Raw genomic sequence first — 22,416 nt, forward strand, 5'->3', positions numbered from 1 at the left:
TAAATAGGGTGCTTCTGCTCAACTGTTAGGCATGCACATTGTCATACTCCTTTTAGATGAGAATTATTGACAAATATGGCTTAATTAGATCTGGTTTAAGAATTGCTATTTGTTCCAGGTGTGGTGGCTCATGCCTGTAATCCTAGCACTTTGGGAGGCCGAGGTGGGTGGATTGCCTGAGCTCACAGTTTGAAACCAGCCTGACCAAGTGTGAAACCCCGTCTCTAAAAAATAGCCAGGCCTTGTGGCAGGCACCTGTGGTCCCAGCTACTCAGAAGGCTGAGGCAAGAGAATCGCTTAATCCCAAGAGTTGGAGGTTGCTGTAAGCTGTGACGCCATGGCACGATACTGAGGGCGACAAAGTGAGACTCTGTGTCAAACAAACAAGCAAACAAACAAAAGAATTGCTATTTGACAGTGAGATAGGAGGAAGACGTTCATGAGATCTATTATTCAGCATGATGACTATAGTTAAAAACAGTGTATTGTAGTCATGAAAATCAGTAAGAAAGTAAATTTTAAGCTTCTCATTACAAAAAAGTACATCAGGTAACTCACACATTAATAAGTCTGACTTAGTCATTGCACAAAGTATATACATTTCAAAATATGTTATATATTATAAACATATATAATTTTCATTTGTTAATTAAAAAACTCTGATTTCCATATTTGTAAGAAAAGTGTTACTGCAGAGAAAGAGAGAGAGAGGAGAGAGGAGAGAGGAGAGAGAGAGAGCTCTCTTCAGATAAATTGGCATCCCACCTTCTCATCATCACAGAGAGGAAGAGTAGGTTTGAAAATGGCAGTCCAGAAACAACAGCTACAAGTCAGGGAGGGCAAACAGAATTCCCTGTTCAGGTCATTATGGGCGATAAATAAATGTAATAACTAATCTATTTTAAGAAAATGGATTACTACTTTGCAATTTTGCTGTTTGCAAACAGGATTCAGAACTTGGATGTTCAAATCTTCTTTTGGAAAGACAAAGAGAAACCCAGTCATATCCCAGGGGAGATCAAGAGTCACAGCATATCAGCTGCAATCAAATTAGTGTTCTTATTCTGGTGAAAACTGCTAACATGTAGAGAAGACATGAAAATGTGAAGTAGTACAATTTCTGTGAGTCGACCACCCAAGAGACTGCAGCAAACTGTTCAACATCCAGAGGCATTCGACATAAGGAACTTCCATGAAGATGGGTCTATGAGACCTAGGTCAGTTTGGGTAGAGCTGGTCAACTCTGGAGGTTCTGCTCTATTATAAGAGGCAACTGCTTGCAATCTGAGCAGTAGCTATGGTAAGGGGGCCAGTGATGTCAGCTCAGTAGTCTGACTCTTACACTGATTTTTATATAGACAAATGTTTTTTTTTCCCCTTAAAAACCTGCCAAACTACCTTCTTTTTGTATTCTCTGGAAATCCAGCTGTTTTCTTTCCTCATCAGGACAAAGGCCCCAAAAGCACACTGACCTCTTCACCACATCACACAGGTGTGGAGGGAGCGCTCCTCCTTGGAATGGCTACATAAACTCCAAGGGGAAATTTCATTTTTGCACTAATATGTAAAAGTATAGAAAACTTTGATAATAGTTTTTTTTTTCGTTTGAATGTAAAGTCATAAACTTTTATAGGATTTCAGAATAATTCTTTAACCACTTCTCTTAAAAATTTTGAGAAGCATAAATAAAAGGTTTTATGTTAAATGTTAATTAGATTTTAGTAATTATATAATCACGACTAAAAATATTACAAAGACTACTGATTTATATGAATTCAAGATTATTAATATCAAGAATATTTGGCATTATTTAGCATGTTAAGGGAAATGAAATCTCAAAATGTTGGAGGGAATTGGCTAAGGTTTATAAACCTACAATTGTTTGTAAAAATATATGCTAAGATATCATGCTTACCCCTGCAAATTCATACAAATTTTACTTATTGTTTGTGCTCAAATGTTCTTTAACAAATAACCAAGATCTGGAAAACTTTGTTAATGAAGGATTACTATCAAATTTACTTGTATATTGAAGTGAACTTGATCTTGGATACATTTGTAACTGTATGTTCAACAGTTGAACAGTTGGTCAGATATACATATATCTGGCTTTTTGATCAGAGAAGAAATAATTCTGCAATGATCTAACTTTGAGAAATAGAAAATAAAGCTATCAGAAAGAGGAAATGCAAGTAACACAAATGATAATGTGTGTATATGTGTGAATTTTTCATGCCATTGCAATAATCCTTTCATTTTGACATATGACACTGGAACCACACTGGCTCCAAGCACAAATTGGCATCTAATAGGCCCTAGAAATTCTAGAGGTGATGATTGGATCTTTTTTTTTTACTTCCATCACATACTCCTCTCACCTTGCCTCAGCACCTTCCTTTCTTTTTTTTTTTTATTGTTAAATCATAGCTGTGTACATTAGTGCAATCGCCTGTACCCATTCTAAGATGCACCATAGATGTGGCCCCACCCATTACCCTCCCTCCACCAAAACCTCCCCCCTCCCTTCCCCTTCCTTGGCCCTTTCCCCATAGTCTTGTGCTATAGTTGGGTTATAGTCTTCATGTGAAAGCTATAATTTAGCTTCATAGTAGGGCTGAGTACATTGGATACTTTTTCTTCCATTCCTGAGATACTTTGCTAAGAAGAATATGTTCCAGCTCCATCCATGTAAACATGAAAGAGGTAAAGTCTCCATCTTTCTTTAAGGCTGCATAGTATTCCATGGTATACATGTACCACAATTTGCTAGTCCATTCGTGGGTCGATGGGCACTTGGGCTTCTTCCATGACTTAGCAATTATGAATTGGGCTGCAATAAACATTCTGGTACAGATGTCTTTGTTATATTGTGACTTTTGGTCTTCTGGGTATAAACCTAGTAAAGGAATTACAGGATCGAATGGCAGGTCTCTAAGTATTCTCCAAACATCCTTCCAGAAGGAACATATTTGTGGGCATTCCCACCAGAAGTGTAGAAGTGTGCCCTTTCCTCCACATCCACGCCAACATTTCTGGTTTTGGGATTTTGTTATGTGGGCTACTCTTACTGGGGTTAGGTGATATCTCAGAGTAGTTTTGATTTGCATTTCTCTGATGATTAAGGATGATGAGCTTTTTTTCATGTGTTTGTAGATTGTGCGTCGGTCTTCTTTACAGAAGTTTCTCTTCAAGTCCCTTGCCCACCCTGAGATGGGGTCACGTGTTCTTTTCTTGTTAATACGTTTGAGTTCTCTGTGGATTCTGGTTATTAGATCTTTATTGGAGGTATAACCTGCAAATATTTCTCCCATTCTGAGGGCTGTCTTCTTGCTTTACTCACTATGTTCTTGGCTGTTCAGAAGCTTTTTAGTTTGATCAGGTCCCAGTAGTGTATTTTTGATACTGCTTCAATTGCCTGGGGAGTCCTCCTCATAAAATATTCACCCAGGCCGATTCCTTCAAGAGTTTTCCCTGCACTTTCTTCAAGTATTTTTATAGTTTCATGTCTTAAGTTTAAATCTTTTATCCAGTGAGAGTGTATCTTAGTTAATGGTGAAAGGTGTGGGTCCAGTTTCAATCTTCTACAGGTTGCCAGCCAGTTTACCCAGCACCATTTGTTAAATAGGGAATCTTTTCCCCACTGAATGTTTTTAATTGGATTGTCAAAGATCAAATAATGGTAAGTAGCTGAACTCATCTCTTGGTTTTCTATTCTGTTCCAGACATCTACTTCTCTGCTTTTGTGCCAGTACCATGCTGTTTTGATCACTATGGATTTATAGTACAGTCTCAGGTCTGGTAGCGTGATTCCTCCTGCTTTGTTTTTATTGCTCAGTAATGTTTTGGCTATTCGAGGTTTTTTCTGATTCTATATTAAATGAAGTATTATTTTTTTCAAGATCTTTAAAGTATGACAATGGAGCTTTAATAGGAATTGCATTAAACTTATATATTGCTTTGGGCAGTATGGACATTTTAACAATGTTGATTCTTCCCAGCCATGAGCATGGTATGTTTTTCCATCTGTTAACATCTTCGGCTATTTCTTTTCTTAGAGTTTCATAGTTCTCTTTGTAGAGATCTTTCACGTCCTTTGTTAGGTATACTCCCAAATATTTCATCTTCTTTGGCACTACTGTGAAAGGAATAGAGTCCTTGACTGTTTGTTCAGCTTGGTTATTGTTGGTATATATAAAGGCTACAGATTTATGGGTGTTGATTTTGTAGCCTGAGACATTGCTATATTCCTTGATCACTTCTAAAAGTTTTGTAGTAGAATCCCTAGTATTTTCCAGATATACGATCATATCATCTGCGAAGAGCGGAAGTTTGATCTCTTCTGACCCTATGTGGATACCCTTGATCGCCTTTTCTTCCCTAATTGCAGTGGCTAAAACTTCCATTACAATGTTAAAGAGCAAGGGAGACAATGGGCAACCTTGCCTGGTTCTTGATCTGAGTGGAAATGATTTCAATTTAACTCCATTCAATACGATATTGGCTGTGGGTTTGCTGTAGATGGCCTCTATTAGTTTAAGAAATGTCCCTTCTATACCAATTTTCTTAAGTGCTCTGATCATGAAGGGATGCTGGATATTATCAAAAGCTTTTTCTGCATCAATTGAAAGAATCATATGGTCTTTATTTTTAAGTTTGTTTATGTGTTGAATTACATTTATAGATTTATGTATATTGAACCAGCCTTGAGACCCTGGGATAAATCCGACTTGGTCATGGTGTATAATTTTTTTGATGTGTTGTTGGATTCTGTTTGTTACGATCCTATTGAGTATTTTAGCATCTATGTTCATTAGTGATATTGGTCTATAATTTTCTTTTCTTGTTGGGTCTTTCCCTAGTTTGGGGATCAAGGTGATGTTTGCGTCATAGAATGTGCTGGGTAATATTCCTTCTTTTTCTATATTTTGGAAGAGGTTTAGTAGTATAGGTACTAATTCTTCTTTAAATGTTTGGTAGAATTCTGACATAAAGCCATCTGGTCCTGCGCTTTTCTTTTTAGGGAGATTTTGTATAGTTGATGCTATTTCAGAACTTGATATAGGCCTGTTCAACATTTCCACTTCATTCTGGCTAAGTCTTGGTAGGTGGTGTGCTTCCAGGTATTGGTAGATTTCTTTCAGATTTTCATAATTGTGAGAGTAGACTTTCGTGTAGTATTCGTTAAGGATTTTTTGAATTTCTGAGGGGTCTGTTGTTATTTCATCATTACCATTTCTGATCCATGAAATTAGAGATTTTACTCTTTTTTTCCTGGTTAGGTTGGCCAAAGGTTTATCTATTTTATTGATCTTTTCAAAAAACCAGCTTTTGGATTTATTGATCTGTTGTATAATTCTTTTGTTTTCAATTTCATTTAATTCTGCTCTGATTTTGGTTATTTCTTTTCTTCTGCTGAGTTTGGGGTTGAAGTGTTCTTCTTTCTCCAGTTGCTTGAGATGTTCCATTAAGTTATTGACTTCCTCTCTTTCCATTTTCTTGAGGAAGGCTTGCAGTGCTATAAATTTCCCTCTTAGGACTGCCTTTGCAGTATCCCAGAGGTTCTGGTAATTCATGTCTTGATTGTTGTTTTGTTCCAAAAAATGGTGATTTCCTTCTAAATCTTGTCTATAACCCATGTATCCTTCAGCATAAGGTTGTTTAGCTTCCATGTTTTTGTATGGATATGCAGGTTCCTGTTGTTATTTAGTTCAACTTTTATTCCATGATGGTCTAAGAAGATGCAAGGAATAATTTCTATTTTTTTAAATTTGCTGAGGTTAGATTTGTGGCCTAGGATGTGGTCGATTTTGGAGTATGTTCCGTGGGCTGATGAGAAGAATGTGTATTCAGTTTTTTGGGGATGAAATGTTCTGTAGATGTCTGTTAAGTCCAGATGTTGAATGGTTGAGTTTAAATCTAAAATTTCTTTGGTTAGCTTCTTTTTGGAGGATCTATTCAGGACTGCTAAAGGGGTGTTAAAATCTCCAACTACTATGGAAGTGGAGGAAATCGAGTTGCTCATGTCTGTTAGAGTTTCTCTTATAAATTGAGGTGCGTTGTGGTTGGGTGCGTAAATATTAATAATTGAGATCTCATCATATTGAGTATTACCTTTAACAAATATGAAGTGTCCATCCTTATCATTTATTATTTTGGTTGGTTTTAAACCTATTGCATCTGCGAACAGGATTGCAATGCCTGCTTTTTTCTGCTTTCCATTTGCCTGGAATATAGATGACCATCCCTTCACCTTGAGTCTATATCTGTCTTTTAATGTAAGATGCGATTCTTGTATGCAGCAGATATCTGGCTTGAGTTTTTGTATCCAGTCCGCCAACCTATGCCTCTTTAGAGGACAATTTAAACCATTCACATTAATTGAGAGTCTTGATAAGCCTTTCGAGAGACCGGTAGACATTTTTAATCCTTTTGCCACTGTGGAAGTTGGAATTTGATCAAAAATTTTTTGGGTGGGTTTACTTTTGTGGTGGAGAATTACGTTGGTCTTTATGGAGGACAGGTCTAAGAATGTCCTGGAGAGCTGGTTTAGTTGTGGCAAATTTCTTCAACATGTGAATGTCGTTGAAGTATTTAATTTCTCCATCGTAAATGAAGCTCAGTTTAGCTGGGTACAGGATCCTGGGTTGAAAGTTATTTTGTTTTAGGAGATTAAAAGTCGATGACCATCCTCTTCTAGCTTGAAAGGTTTCAGCAGAGAGATCTGCAGTTATTCTGATATTCTTCCCCTTGTAGGTAATGGTTTTCTTTCGTCTGGCAACTTTCAGAATTTTCTCCTTCATATTAACTTTAGTGAAATTGATTATGATGTGTCTGGGGGATGTCTTATTTGGGTTGAGTCGTGCTGGAGTTCTGAAACTGTCTGCTATCTGAATTTCGGAATCCCTGGGCATGTCAGGAAAGTTCTCCTTCATAATCTCATGGAGAAGAGACTCTGTGCCTTGTGAAGCCACTTCATCACTTTCGGGGATCCCTATAAGATGAATATTGGTTTTCTTCAAATTATATGAGAGCTCTCTGAGACAGTGGTCTGTTTTTGCTCTCCATTTCTCTTCTTCTTTGAGGGTTTGGGAGCATTCGAAAGCTTTGTCTTCAATGTCAGAAATCCTTTCTTCTGTTTGCTCCATTCTGTTACTGAGGGATTCTAGTGTGTTTCTCGGATCTTTGAGGGATGCAACTTCTTGTCTCAATGTGTCAAAATCTTTGGTAATTTGGTCTTTGAATCCGTTGAATTCTTGAGATAACTTTTAGAATTCTAATTCAATCTTATTTGCTATCCAGATCCTGAATTCAATTTCTGACATCTCAGCTATTTGTTTGTGCATGGGGTCTTGTGCTGTTTCTGCCCCATTAATCCTTGGGAGAGTTGATCTACTCTGATTATTCATATTGCCAGCGTTTTTCTGTTGATTTCACCTCATGATTGTTTTTCACCGTTGCCTCTGGCTGTCCTCAGAGTTGGGGAGGTGTCTCTCCAAGATTAGACCCCAGCGGGATCACTCTATAGTTGCTGGATCTTTGTAGGGAGTGACCCTGTGTAGTTCCTCTGGGGCTGCTCTAGCTAGGGAGTTCTAGTTGTGGAAGCATCTCCGGTTTGTGACACACCCGGATCCAGCAACAGGGCTGGGGGTGTTGCGCATGGTTCTGGGAGTGCCAGGCGCCCAGTGACTATGGCACAGAGAGCCCAAGGGTCCAGCAGTCTCTGGCCAGGAGAAGAGCTCTGCGCAGAGGCAGGGAGGGCTCCAAAGGGCACGCAGCTACCAGAGTCCCTGTCCAGATGAACGGGCTAGTGTGGAAGCTGGGAGGACACAGGAGGGAGGACGCAGGGATGCGTGGCTCCCGCAGTTCCTGGTCAGGGAATGTGGAGGCCTGGTGGACGCGGGTCACCGGTCAGGGGTCGCTGCACAGCTCTTATGGAGTTCTGGGCGGCACCAAGCCCAGGAGTTTGAGGTTGCTATGAGCTGTGATGTCACGGCACTCTACCCAGGGCAACAGCCCAAGGCTTCAGTGTGCCAAAACTGTCTTGCTCTGCCCCTAAGGATTAAGGCTGTAAGGCAGCTCAGTCCCCGCCTTTAGGCTGCTCAGTCAGTAGGTTACTTTGACCCGCCCAATCCTTGCTCTGAGACCCTGAGGACAGTGCTTGCCGGGGCAGTTCTTTCACAGTGGCTTCCTGCGCCCTGCTCAGTGGCTCAGTCTGGGGCCCCAGACAATGCCCAAAGTTCTCCACACTCCTTCTCAAGCTCTCCCCAAGGCAGTTCAACTGAGTGCCAAGTCCAAGAACACCGAAACAGTTCACAGGTAAGGCCTTTCCGGTTTGCAGTCTCACTGCTGCTTGTACTTATGGTTGCCGTCGTGATTAGGTCCATCGAACACACAGAACCACTTGCCAGTTTTCCACTGTTTTTGTCCTCCTCTTGGGGTCCAGAAGTCCCTTGCTGGCTCCCTGTATCCTCAAAGGGATGATTATAGGCAGATCCCACCGGCCAGAGATGCCTGGAGTCTTGTCTTCCCAGACTCGCTGTTCCCAGTTGCAGGCAGCACCTTTCGTTTTTTGCCTGAATTAACTCTTTATATACCAAAAAGACGTCCTTCATATATATGTGTGTATATATATTGTTATTATTATTACACGAACACACACAATTTTTTTTTTTTTTTTGAGACAGGATCTCACTTTGTTATCCAGGCTGAAGTGCAGTGGCATCATCGTAGCCTATAGCAAATCAAACTCCCAGGGTTAAGCAATGCTTAACCTGCCTCAGGCTCCCAAGTAACAGGTTCTGCAGGTGCACTGCAATGACTGGATAATGTTTCTAAGAGATGGGGCACTGTTCTTATCCAGGCTGCTCTTTAACTCCTGACCTTAAGCAATCCTCCAACTTTGACCTCCTCAAAAAATATTACTTCATTTTGTATGGAACCAGAAACAAACCCTGTATAGCTAAAGCTACTCTTAGTAACAAAAACAAAGTCAGAGGCATCACCCTACCAGATTTCAGGCTATATTACAAGTCCATAGTAATCAAAACAGCATAGTATTGGCACAAAAAAAGACATAGACATGTGGAATAGAATAGAATAGCAAGAGAGATGAAACCAGTCTCTACTTGCCATCTGATCTTTGATAAAAACAAAAGCATACAGTGGGGGAAAAGAATCCCTATTCAACAAATGGTGCTGGGAGAATTGAATAACCACATGTAAAAAGACTGACACTCAAACCACACCTTTCACCCCTTAAAAAATTGACTCAAGATGGATACGAGACTTAAATCTAAGACATGAAATGATAAAAATCTTAGAAGAAAGTGTGGGGAAAACTCTTGATTATGTTGGACTGGAGAAAGATTTTATGACAAAGACTTCAATGGCCATTAAACAAAAACAAAAATTAACAAATGGGATTTAATTAAGTTGATAAAGCTTCTGCATAGCTAAGGAGACAACAAGTAAAGAAAAAAGACAATCTCCAGAATGGGAAAAGATATTTTCAAGGTATCAATCTGACAAAGGGTTGATAACTAGAATCTACAGAGAACTCAAATTAATCAACAGAAAAAGAGTAAACAATCCCATATACCTCTGGGCAAGAGATATGAACATAATCTTCTCTGATGAAGACAGATGAATGGCTAACAAATATTTGGAAAATGCTCATCGTCCCTGATCATCAGAGAAATGCACATAAAACCACCCTGATGGCTCAGTGCCTGGGCTCAGTGGTTGGGGTGCTGGCCACATACACAAAGGCTGGTGGGTTCCATCCCTGCCCAGGCCTGCTAAACAATGACAACTGCAACAAAAAAATGGCCAGGCAGGGTGGCACCTGTGGCTCAGTGGGTAGGGTACTGGCCCTATATGCCAAGGGTGGTGGGTTCAAACACGGCCCAGCAACAAAAAAATAGCTGGGCGTTGTGGCGGGTGCCTGTAGTTCCAGCTACTTAGGAGGCTGAGGCAAGAGAATCACCTAAGCCCAAGAGTTGGAGGTTGCTGTGAGCTGTGTGACACTACAGCACTCTACTGAGGGTGACAAAGTGAGACTCTGTCTCTTGCAAGAGAATTGCCTAAGCCCGAGAATTCAAAGTTGCAGTGAGCTATGATGCCATGACACTCTACCGAGGACAACATAGTAAGACTCTGTCTCCCAAACAAAGAAAAAAAGAAACACCCAGAGATATCACCTAACCCCAGTCAAAATAGCCCACTTCAGAAAAGATCAAAGCTGCAGATGCTGGTGTGGATGTGGAGAGAAAGGAACACTTTTACACTGCTGATGGTACTGCAAGCTAATACAACCTCTTTGGAAGGAAGTATGGAGAATCTTCATAGAACTCAAATTAGACCTCCCATTTGATCCTGCAATCCCATTACTAGGCATCTACCCAGAAAAAAAAAAAAAATCCTTTTATCATTAAGGACATTTGCACTAGACTGTTTACTGCAGTTCAATTTATAATTGCCAAATTTTGAAAACAACTTAAATTTCCACCAACCCAGGAATAAATTAACAAGCTGTTATATGTGTACACCATGAAATACTATACAGCCACTAAAAACGATGGAGGCTTTACATCTTTTGTATTAACCTGGATGGAAGTGGAACACATTCTTCTTAGTAAAGCACCACAAGAAGAGAGAAGCAGGAGTCCAATGTACTCAGTTATAGTATGAAGGCGGCAGATGAGCTAATACAAGGTGGGAGGTAGAGGAAGGAGGGAGTGGGGAGAGGAGAGAGGAAGGTGGGGAGAGTCACGGTGTATGGCATGCTTCTTGGGGATGGGACACAATTACAAAAGAGACTTTACCTAACAACTGCAATCAGTGTTACCTAATTCTTTGTACCCTCAATAAATACCAAACAATTAAAAAAATAAAAAATATTGGGAAAGGACAAAAAAAATAATGTTTGTTTTGCTGTATAGAAAACTATAGACTGGGAGACTAAGGGCACTCTGCTGTGGACCCTCATACTGGGAAAACAAATCACAGCTGCTTATAGAACTATCTGGGTTATTCCTACAGATGCTCACAGTAAGGGCCCATTCTCTCATGAAAAAAACAAAAAAAAACTGGAATCAAATCCCTTGATTGGGCCTGACTCTGTTTCTGATGCAGAGGTTACCAACACACGCCAAACTTGCCACTCCTGAAAAATGGATCAATTAGTCTTACAGGAGAAGAGGTCCTATCTTACGGATTTTTATCCCTGCCTGCTTCTGGAAAGATGATTAGATTACAACTTCAAGCCCTTACCACTGTTGACACCTTTGAAGTTATTGACCAGCTGACTTTTGGCATACAATTTTACCCTTCAAATTAGTTGCATAGACTATTTTAGTCTGACAGCCCTGTGTCTTTTATCACAAAAGCTATTCATCAGTTTACTGATAATTTGACTCGATCACCTCCTTCTGTCCACACACCTTGATAAGGCAGTTTGATCAATGAATGTGGCTCTTTCCAGAAAAGGATCATATTCGGGCAGCCACTTTCTAGTAATGATTAGAAAAAATAGCTCATAGAGGGTAATATAGACATATTTTTACAACTCAAGATTTTATACCGACCATTCCTGGGTAGTATATTTCTTTTTTCTAACATGTATACACTAGCACGATTGACACACTCTCAGAGGACAGCCTCTCCAAAAGAGGATGTGGGAGTATTCAAATTCATCTTAGTTAAGATTTATAAAAATGCACTTGTTCTTTGTTCCTGAATTTTCCAGATGAAGGGTATAGGTCTGAATACAGAGAGATTAGAAAAACAGTGAAGTTATAGTTACTTAAATAGGACACCCTAATTTTGAAGTCATGGATGGAGAACCACCCAGTACTTTTGAAAGGAACAACTTAGATCCTGGGAAAAGTGGTCTTTTTGTCCTTTAAACTGTCCCTGAAGCATCACTCCATATGGAAAATATGAGGCTCTCCAAGCTTAATTTAATTTTAAGTTAAATAAAACCATAAATTTAACTTAATCCTGGGTCTGTCCTCTTCTAGGAGGCTTTAACCAAAACTTGATAGTAGTTTTTCTAACTTTACCAAGAAGGCTATCATGACAGTAGGGGTGGCCCCAGATCCTGCACCTTTCTTATAAAATACCTCTGGATATTTCTTCACTCTCATTCTGAGTAATCCCACGGGGTGGTAAATAGCACTTAAAAGGTGTCATGATCATAAGATACCTTTAAGTGCCTAAGAAACACTGCTATGACCCTGGAAAACATTCACATCAACTTCAACTCAATGGCCAGGGATGCTTTGGATGGCAGAGTTGCCTCATACTTCCTCCTTTGAGGAACAAGGAAACTGCGTAATAGCAATATCTGAATTAAAGAAAGCTTCAAGCCTGGTGGGAAGATCTGTACAAAAATTTAAGGAGAAATCCCCCTGGACTATTGACAGTAACCATAACTAAATGATTGTGATGCACAGCTAATGGATTTTGTCTCTTGCTAGTCAGATTATTCAGAGTGGTCACTGGAGGAGTCTTCTACTTCTGAGAAAATTTGTCATATGGAAACAAGGGACGGATATTGTCAGGAGACAATTCTCAGTGGCTCTCAGATTTTTGCATGAATTATGACAGCTTTTGTTCAGAATTCCTTCTCCAAGATTTTCATATGACTAACAGACTAGTAAGACAGACACTGTGTTTTTCTTTTGGATAGAGGAGAAAAAGATTGTTTATTGTCCAGTGAGGTAAAGATACAGCTTCTTTGGAGATAAGATGAGAAGAGTTGCTAACAGCTCTTTACAAGATATGGGATTTCCTACGTGAGAGATTACTAGACAGGAATACTTCAGATATTGCCCCATGGAACTTGGGGCAAAGTAGTAGAACTTGAAGCTCCTGTTGCCTGTTGTGATGACAGGTAAATGCTTTCGTCTCTGACCTGTCAGTTTCATTTCATCTACAGCATCCTGAAAGTGTGGCAGCCTAACTTGTTAGACTGCATGCAGGGTAAAATCTCAGAGCTTCATGGTTCTTAGAATTCAATAAACTAAGGTAAATTATAGTTAATCAAACTAAAACAAAATGACTGCTGGTTATCAGTGTCTCCATGGCTAACCATTTGTTAAAGAAAATCACATTTCAAAGAGACAAGAAATCATTATAATGAAAAAGTTCATGGCAGATTGATGTAGGCTTTTGAATTCTGGCTAATTTATCAAGACAATTTTATATACTTTTCTCATAAAAAATATAATTCACTGAAAAAAATCCAAATATATTTCTGGCACCACCTATACTGGGGGCCATGTTACTTCTGTGTTTTTAGCTCCCTTGACACCAAGCATTGGTGCTTGTCGTATCATAAGGACCCAGTATCTGTTGGCTGGAAGGGAAACAACAAATTTGAATACATTTTATATATTTACATTAAGACAGGTCTTAAAAATCCATCAGGCTTAATCTAAAAGACACCAATTTTCACTACTTAAAGAGGTGAAAGAAGAGAATCCCTGATTAGGTAAGTTTTGTATTTATCTGTTTGTAGAGCATGTGAGAGAGGAATAAAAAGTACAGGGATGATTTGGTAATTTTATTATGTTCTGTAAAGTTGTAAGATGATTTTTAAAAAATTTTTCTACTTTTTAATTTTTTATTTCACATTCATATTAGGGTACAAATGATTAGGTTACATCGTCAATGTTCCTTGGTTATAGTTCAAGTTTTAATTGAGCCCTTTTCCCAGGGTGTGTGCTGAAGACCCTTATTTTGTGCCCATTAAGTGAGAGTTTACCAATTCCCACCTCTCCCACCCTCCACTTGAATTTGTCTTTTTCTCTCATGTGAGGGAGAGATATCTATTGTCTTCATATTAGAATTGAGTACATTATATACTTGATTTTCTGTTCTTGTGATACTTTACTAAGAAGAATGTCCTTCAGCTCCAACCAAGTCAATACAAAAGATGTAGTCTCCATCTTTTTATGTCTGAATAGTGTTCCGTGATGCACATATGCTACAATTTATTAATCCATACAATGACTTGATGGGCACTTGGGTTGATTCCATGTCTTGGTGATTATGAATTTAGCTGCAGTAAACATTTTAGTGCTATTGTTCTTATGATAAAATGATTTTTTGTTCTTCTGGGTAGATACCTAGTAGTGGGACTGCAGGACTGAATGGAAAGTATACTTTTAGCTTTTGAGGATTCTACATACTTGTTTCTATAGGGGCTGTATTAGTTTGCAGTCTCACCAACAGTATAAAAGTGTTTCTTTCTCTCTACATCCACGCCAACATCTATCTGCAGTTTCAGAATTTTTTGATGTGGACTATTCTCACTGGGGTTAGGTGACATCTCAGGATGGTTTTGATTTGTATTTCTCTGACGATCAGGGACAATGAGCATTTTTTCCATGTGTTTGTTGGGCATTGATCTGTCTTCTTCACAGAAGGTTCTGTTCATATATCTTGCCCACTTACACATGGGATTGTTTGCTCTGTTCTTGTTGATTGGTTTAAGTTCTCTGTGATCACCTGGGGATCCTGCCCCCAGCCCCAACCTGGAGATAGCAAGGCAGATTCTCAGAGACCTCAGACTCTAGGGCCTCGAGGGGGAGCTTTAGGAGGCTGTGTATTGGGTCACAGGTATAAGCAGCAGCTCATATGCTCAGTCAGTGGAGAATGGGAGTAGTGAGTTCCATATCCTGGGACCTCTAGATCTGGTTTCAGCCTGACAGTTTTAGTTTCTAAACAGATCTCCTGGGTGCTACCTAGTGGACTCTAACCAGGTTATTTCTCAAAAATAATTTAGGGACAATCCAACATTCCAACTTAAAAAGTGTAATAAATAAAAAAATAAGAATAATAAATAAATAAAGTGAAAGTGAAAATATACATGGGAGGAATCAGCAGAATAACACTGGAAACATAAAAACTCATAGACGATCAGCTCCCCCAAGAGATTTCAAGGGACATACAGCTGAAATGTCATCCATAGAGAAATTTTTGAAATGACAATAACAGAATTTAGAATATGGATGACAACTAAGATGAATGGAATTAAGGAGAAGATGGAAAAAGAAATCCAAAAAGAAGTCCAACAACTATCTGAAGAAATCAGTGAAATTAAAGACAAAGTCACCGAGGATCTGGACATAATTAGGAAAGATATAGCAGAGCTCCAGGAGTCGAGAGAGGCATTCAAGGAGTTTTAAAACACAGTAGAGAATCTCAGCAATGGAGCAGAACATGGAGAAGGAAGAATCTCAGAAACCAAAGACAAGACTTCTACACCAACCCAAACATTAAAAGAGGCAGAACTATCGTGGAGAGAGATGTGGGACTATACCAAAACACAAAAACTTACAAACCATAGAGATTTCCTGAAGGAGAAGAATGGAGCGCTAAAAGCGTGAAATCTTTACTTCAGGGCATGATGGTGGAGAATCTTCCAAGCATTGGCAGAGATGCAGAAATTAGGATATTAACTAGATAGTTTCAAAATCCCTGCACAAATCAGTGCAAACAAGCATCTCTAGACACATTGTAATTAACATTGCCAAAGTCAAAACAAAAGCAAAATAAAATGATTTTAAAATAGAATAATGGCAATAGAAAACGGGTAAACAGATCAAAGGAAGAAAATATAACAATATTTTGCTAATTGGTACTGGTTTTAACTACTAGCTCCCCCAAACTATAATGTGTACATTGCAAGCAAAGCCTTCCACCTATAAAAAATAACATTTAACTCCTTTATTTGAAACCCAGTAATAACTTTCTATCACATTAGAAATAAAATTCAAAATGTTTGACATCATATTCTAGGCCTTATGTGGACTGAACTACAGCTATTGTTCTGATTATTTCCTCTATTTTTTTCTTCTCTAAAAATCAGCTCTACCTATTGCAAACTACCTGTGCCTTTAATACACTGAGTTCCTATTTTGAGCGTTAGATACTTGCCTTTCACTTAGCCTAAGAATAGTTTATGTTTTATTCCCTCACTTTACTTTCACAAGTCTATGTAAATATCACATCTCATACAGGCCTTCTCTTGATCATCTGATTAAACACTACACTCTACCCCTAAATCTTTAATATTTTTATAGTAGTTTTCAATACCTATAGTACACTGTTTTTTTACATAGGTATTCACTGTCTGTCACTGTTTTTTTACATAGGTATTCACTGTCTGGTTGTTGTACAATGCAACCCCTGTGAGGTCAAGTAGCTTGTTTCTTGTGTTCACTGAGGCAAGCACACTGCCTAAAAGATTTAAGATGATCACTGACTATTAAAATATTCACTTACAAAAATAATGATGGTGACGCAGCTTGAATTAGAATGAAGATACTTCTGACATTACTTACAAATATTCTAAAAAGCATCATTTAAAAAGAAAAAGATGCTGAAGGCATTGAAGAGCAATTAAAGTAGCCAGGACTCTAGGAGACAAGATTCCCCAGAGTAGATTCCAGGCCAATGTGAATGCTGTGTTTCATTACACATTTTCCATCAAGGAAATTGGCAATATGATCAATAAGAAAGTTATTTCAACCATAAATCAGCAGTTTCATTGATATGAAAAGACAGAAATTGAAGTGGGGGGATGTCAAGGCAGTTAGGATTGAAAGAACAAGATCCCAGAGAGGAAAGAACAAACCAAATGCCATCTCAGAGCCATGTACACAATTTCCCCTCATGCGTTTGCCGACTTCAAGTAGTACGCATGCGAATAGCAACAACTGGGTACTACAGAGCTAAGAAGAAATGTATTCTGTAACTGGTGCTGTGGAAGAAGAAAGTAGAAATCAGAAATAAGATGAAAGTAACCTGGTGAATATCCTAGGCTTTCAGTTGAGACACCAGATTGGTTCAGTTCTAAAAGAAACCAGAAACAGACCAGCTGTAACAAAGGCTGAAAATAGCCTTGAAAGCATCTCTGCCTATACAATCTTTGCCTGCTAGAATGAAATTAAATGTTCTTTAGAGAAAAAATATATTCTGGGGTCTTTATCCTTTATCTATATCTGTATCTATTTCTATATCTGTCATGAAGTCAGACTTAATCAATGATTACACCCTAGAAAGAGAATCCACTGACCACAAAGCCTGGAGATAAACAGCCAGTAGAAACAAATCTTCAGGTGACTCAGGTATTGCATGAAGGGGAAAGTTTGAAAATAGCATACTCAATCTGTTCAAGAAAATAGAGGAAACTACAGAAAATGCCAACATTTAAATGGAATTTTAAAATTGATCAAGTAGAAATTACCGAACTAAAAATGAAGTAACTCAAGTTATTAATTCAATAGGTAGATTAAAAACCATTAAGTAAGAAGGATGATTAAAAAACTACCAGATAGTCAACAGGAAACATGCATATTCAAACACAGAACACTCCACAATATTGGTTTGGGCAATTATTTTTTTGACTACAATCCTCAAAGCATATATAGACAACAAAAGCAAAAATAGATAAATGGGATTACATTAAATTAAAAGCTCTAGCACAGTAAAGAAAACAATCAACAGAGTAAATATATGACCTATGGAATGGGAGAAAATATTTGCAAACCTATTCATCTGATAAGGGGGGGTTGATACCTCAAATCTCAAACAACCAAATAACAAGCAGACAAATAAACAAATCATTTAAAATGAGCTAAGAATTTGAATGGGCATTCCTCAAATGAAAACACAGAAATGGCAAACAGGCCAATGAAAAAATTTACCAGCCCAACTTCTTGAATGCAAATGCAAAAATTCTAAATAATACATTAGCAAATCAAATCCAGTGATAAGTAAAAAGGATAATACATTATAGTTAAATTGGTTGCATAAGATTTAATGTTTGAAAATCAATGTTAGTTGAAGTAAAATGAATTGGATAAAATTCAAATCACATATAGAATCAGGAGCAACATCGTCATCTTCTTGACCTGTAAGATGCTAAAGGATTTAACTTTATTAAGCTAGAAAGAGTTTTTATAAGGAATCTATAGGAAACATTTTACTTAGTAGTGAAATATTGAAAGCTTCACTTTGAGACCAGGAACTATAAAGGATATTTGCTACTATCACCATCATTCAACTGTGCACTAGAAATAGTAATCAAGACACTTGGGCAAGAAAAATAAATAATAAGAATTGGGGAAAAAAGAAAGAAAAACTTGTGTTATTCTCAGGTGGCATGATTGTGTTTATAGAATATATAAAAGACTTGAAAGATCAACTATGAAAATTAGTAAGTGCTTAAAGTGGCTAAATGCAAGGTAAATAAAAATAAATTGCATTTCTATATATTATGATGCAAAATAGCAGAAAACATGAAAAACAAAGAATAAATCTTACCAAAAATGTGAAAAACCACTGTGAAGAAAGTCTTCAGTTTTGTTTTTTTTTCGATAATGCAGATATTCTAAAAAGCTTTGCAAATTTTATTTTAGTCAGTACTATCAGATTAAAAATAACAGAAACTGGTCTTTCTTTAATACAAGTCATCAGGAAATAGTATTTTCCATATATAAAGTTTGTTTGTTAAAAAATTCTGTCCCTTGAGGTACGTAGGTTTCAATTCTCTCACCTCTTCTAAATCAGGTGAATTTCATGTAATTTTGAAAAATATCACATGGAAATTTACATAGGAAAGTGAATTGAACATATTTTGCATATAAAAATGTATTTTTTAAGTGTTTGAATTCTTCTCAAGAGCTATTTTATTAAACATAAGTAAAAACTATTTTTTCCTAAACATAAATGACTTGATGAAGAAATTTCAAGGAAGAAATAGTTCAATGCTAACAAATATTTGAGAGTGTGTTAAATAGTTGCATATTTTATGATTACACTATCTATACATCAATGAAGTCATATGTTACTCCTGACAGTTCTAGAATCATGCTTGGCAAAAAATTTCAAAAAAAGTAGTTTCCAATCTTACCAAAATAAAAATTTTTAAAGGCCTCTTTTAGAGTATGGTCTGACTATACTTAGGAAAATAATTTAGATGGGAGTAATAGTGTTCTGTCTTTTATAACAGCTTCATCTTCCTAGTTTTATTAATGTAATTTTCATGAACACATAAATCAGTAATGCAATAAAATTTGGAGATTTCTAATCAATTAAGTTTTATAGAAAAAATACAGAAAAATATAAAAAATAGATTTTGTCTCCTGATTAACTTTTGAAAAACATTGTACTATGTAATTTCAAAATTATCATTGATGTGCTACATATGAATATATACAACCATAAGACTCATTTAACTCTTAGAGCTAGGCTAAGTAGTAATACCATTTACATTCTAATCTCATAATCATTTCAATACATTAATTACAATTAATTTCATTTGATTTCAATTAAAATCATTAGAGATTAATTATTATACCAGTTATTGTGAGAAGGCATTTAGTCAAAGAACTTAAAGTTGATTTAGAGTCAAAAAATACATCCTTACAACTTTTTGAATTATTTCATAACCAAATGTCTACACTTGATGCAATTTTTGTTAATGCAGCCTGGATAGGCTATAGCGATCGTCCCTGCTCTGAGCCGTTCTAAAAGTGGAAACAGTATTACAAAGCACGGACTGTGCAGTCTATAGAACCTAAGTCTTCTTTCATAGTGGTAGAAACTACAAGAAACAATATTTATCCTTTACTTTGGAGGTGATGTCCCAGTATGCCTCAGTTTATTGCACTTGTAAAAAATCCAATATTGTGGTGAACTACTGAATCTTCATAGGTTTAATCTCCCGCTATCACATTCTATTTGCAACTCATGGGCCTAAGTTAAATGCTGCAAAAAGTTAACTAGGCCTTCATTACCATATCTGATAGGTAATATTACATCAGTATATGACTCAAATCAAATTTATTTTGTTTTGTTTTTGTAGAGACATATTGCTCAGCCTGGTCCCAAACGCCCAGCTTCAAGTGACTGATTCTCCTGCCTCAGAAACTCAAAATGCGAGAAATAGGCATGAGCCACATGATCAACTTTTAAGAAAGATAAAAGTAAGTAGAGAGTGGTGCCTGTGGCTCAGTGGGTAGGACGCCTACTCCATATATTGAGGGTGGCGGGTTCCAACCCAGCCCCAGCCAAACTGCAACAAAAAATAGCTGGGCGTTGTGGCGGGTAGTCCCAGCTACTCGGGAGGCTGAGGCAAGAGAATCGCCTAAATCCAGGAGTTGGAGGTTGCTGTGAGCTGTGACACCACGGCACTCTACCAAGGGTGATAAAGTGAGACTCTGTCTCTAAAAATAAATAAATAAATAAATAAATAAATAAAATAAAATGAAAAGAAAGATAAGTAGAACTTAAAAAAAATAATTATACAGATAGATGTATAAAAATAAGGAGAATATCTGCGTGCTTCATATTTGGTTGACACATGATATTTTCTAAAATAATTATGTTTTGATTATATAATTATAGAATTTTAGAAGGTCTGTTCGATATGTCTGTTATAGTTATATTAATTAACATCCTATCCACTTACAAAAAGGGTTTAAGGCAATGCATTTATAATTGCGTATGTAATCCAAATGCAGTTTAGGATAATGTCACGCCATTAAAAATTCCATCACCATCCTGTCGTGATGCCTTAAGAAGAATGCAATGTCAGCTCTGTTGTATTTTTGACAAAAATAACACATCCTGAATTTAATGTAACAACCGCAAATTCAGAGATATTGTACAAAATAATTTATCACTACTTTTCCACAGAATAAAGCCTGTAAAACACAAAGGAAAACCAAGGAACTGTTCAGTTTTAAAAAGACTAACGAAAATGACAACTGAATATAACCTGTAATCCTGTCTTGGATCTCAGACTATAAACAAGACATTAATAGGACAACGTTCCGATTGAATGAGGTTGACTAGATCATAGCTTTGTGTCAATGTCACTTCCCTAATTTTGGTCATTAAATTGTAGTTAAGTAAGATATTACCCTCTAGTGAATCTGGCTGAAGGGTACAAAGGTACTCTTGTAAATATTCCACGACTGCCATTACACATTGTACCAGCTTGCAGGGCTAGGGATTAGTCAGATTTTCTTTACTGTTATTTGAAAAAACAATGTGTAATTTAGTTTTAAAATAGGATAAACACCTCAGAAACTGGTCTAGCTCCATAATCATGTACTATAAAAATATTTCAAGACCAGTATTTATATGTCGTAGTTGGTACTTACTTCATCAAATGTAAAATCCTTTAAATCTATTTCTTCATATTCTTCTTCAGATTCTTCATCTTTAATAGCCTCTAGAGCTGTTGTCAGTTTCTTTCGCAAAATAAAGCCCTTCCAAACAGCCTAAACAAAAATTTAAAGTATGTTATACAAGGTTATAGATCAAATCCCAAACCAGATTCTTGATGTTATCCCATTAGGAAGATAAAACATCTTAGACTTTAGTTTAATGGCTCAATAATCTGTTTTTTGAACTTTATGTGACATTTAAAACTGCAAGATAAATTAAACAACTGCACGTGTCTAAAGTTCTGAATCGCAAGAGATTTTCTTTGTGGTAAGCAGAAAAGAATCTTTAAAACTCCCTCAGCTGCACATGTAGGTCAACCAATCAATTATTTGACAATTCCTCCAGGACCCATTCTAAACTAAGAAGAAAGAGATTCAAAGGAAAACCAATTTTGCTAATTTTCAAATGACTATGTATGAAATAAGCTAAAGCACATTTAGGAAAACATAAACAATATAAATGGCCATATTAGTGAGACAGTATCATGGCTCATAACAAATAACTAATTTTGATTTTAATAAATTATGCACAAAATAATAGAAGTTAAAACATTCATATTCCTTAATAATCCTGGAGTAGGAAAAGCTTTCCTCATTATAACTCTAAATGAAAGAAGCTTTTAAAAAATAAATGTCTCTATATAAAGGGTGGAAATAAGCTTCAGGACATGCTAAGCATAAAATCTAAGGGAGAAATAAGTATTGCATGCTACTGTTTATTTATGAAAAATTACATATAAATAAAAACACACATATTGCATAAATACATATAGAGAGAAGTATATGCATATATTCAGTCATTTGCTTTAAAAATGAATGTATAAATTATAAATTAATTTAAAAATTAATTACTTATAAAGGCAAAAAACAAGGTAGAAGGCATCTTGTAGAAGGTAAGCATTTCTAAATCCACCTTGATTGGGTTTGACTTTGGCATTATATACATACTTAAACTAATTGAAAAACAAGGTTAAATACATATCAAATCAAAGGAAATACCTAAAATATATAAAAATATGTTTCTTGCTTTGGGATAAGCACACAAATTATTTTTAAGTTAGTTAAAATAGATTTATTCTACTATACCCATTTGTAGTATAATTGAAAGGTCAATTTGACTACAAAAGATGCCTGAAAACTGTTTGTAGTAATCCATTAATAGCAATAA

General features: G+C 36.8%; 1 protein-coding gene across 1 annotated transcript in view; it reads right to left on the reverse strand.

The window, feature by feature from the left end:
* LOC128582307 (ALX homeobox protein 1) overlaps positions 1-22,416 on the reverse strand; it is a 234,209-nt gene that overhangs the window by 116,949 nt on the left and 94,844 nt on the right. The window contains exon 18 of the mRNA XM_053586068.1: positions 21,183-21,302. Within this exon, the coding sequence (XP_053442043.1) occupies positions 21,183-21,302 (120 nt within the window). The remainder of the gene's footprint in view (positions 1-21,182; positions 21,303-22,416) is intronic.

The sequence above is a fragment of the Nycticebus coucang genome, chromosome 3, assembly GCF_027406575.1.
Source record: "Nycticebus coucang isolate mNycCou1 chromosome 3, mNycCou1.pri, whole genome shotgun sequence".
Classification (NCBI taxonomy): domain Eukaryota; kingdom Metazoa; phylum Chordata; class Mammalia; order Primates; family Lorisidae; genus Nycticebus; species Nycticebus coucang.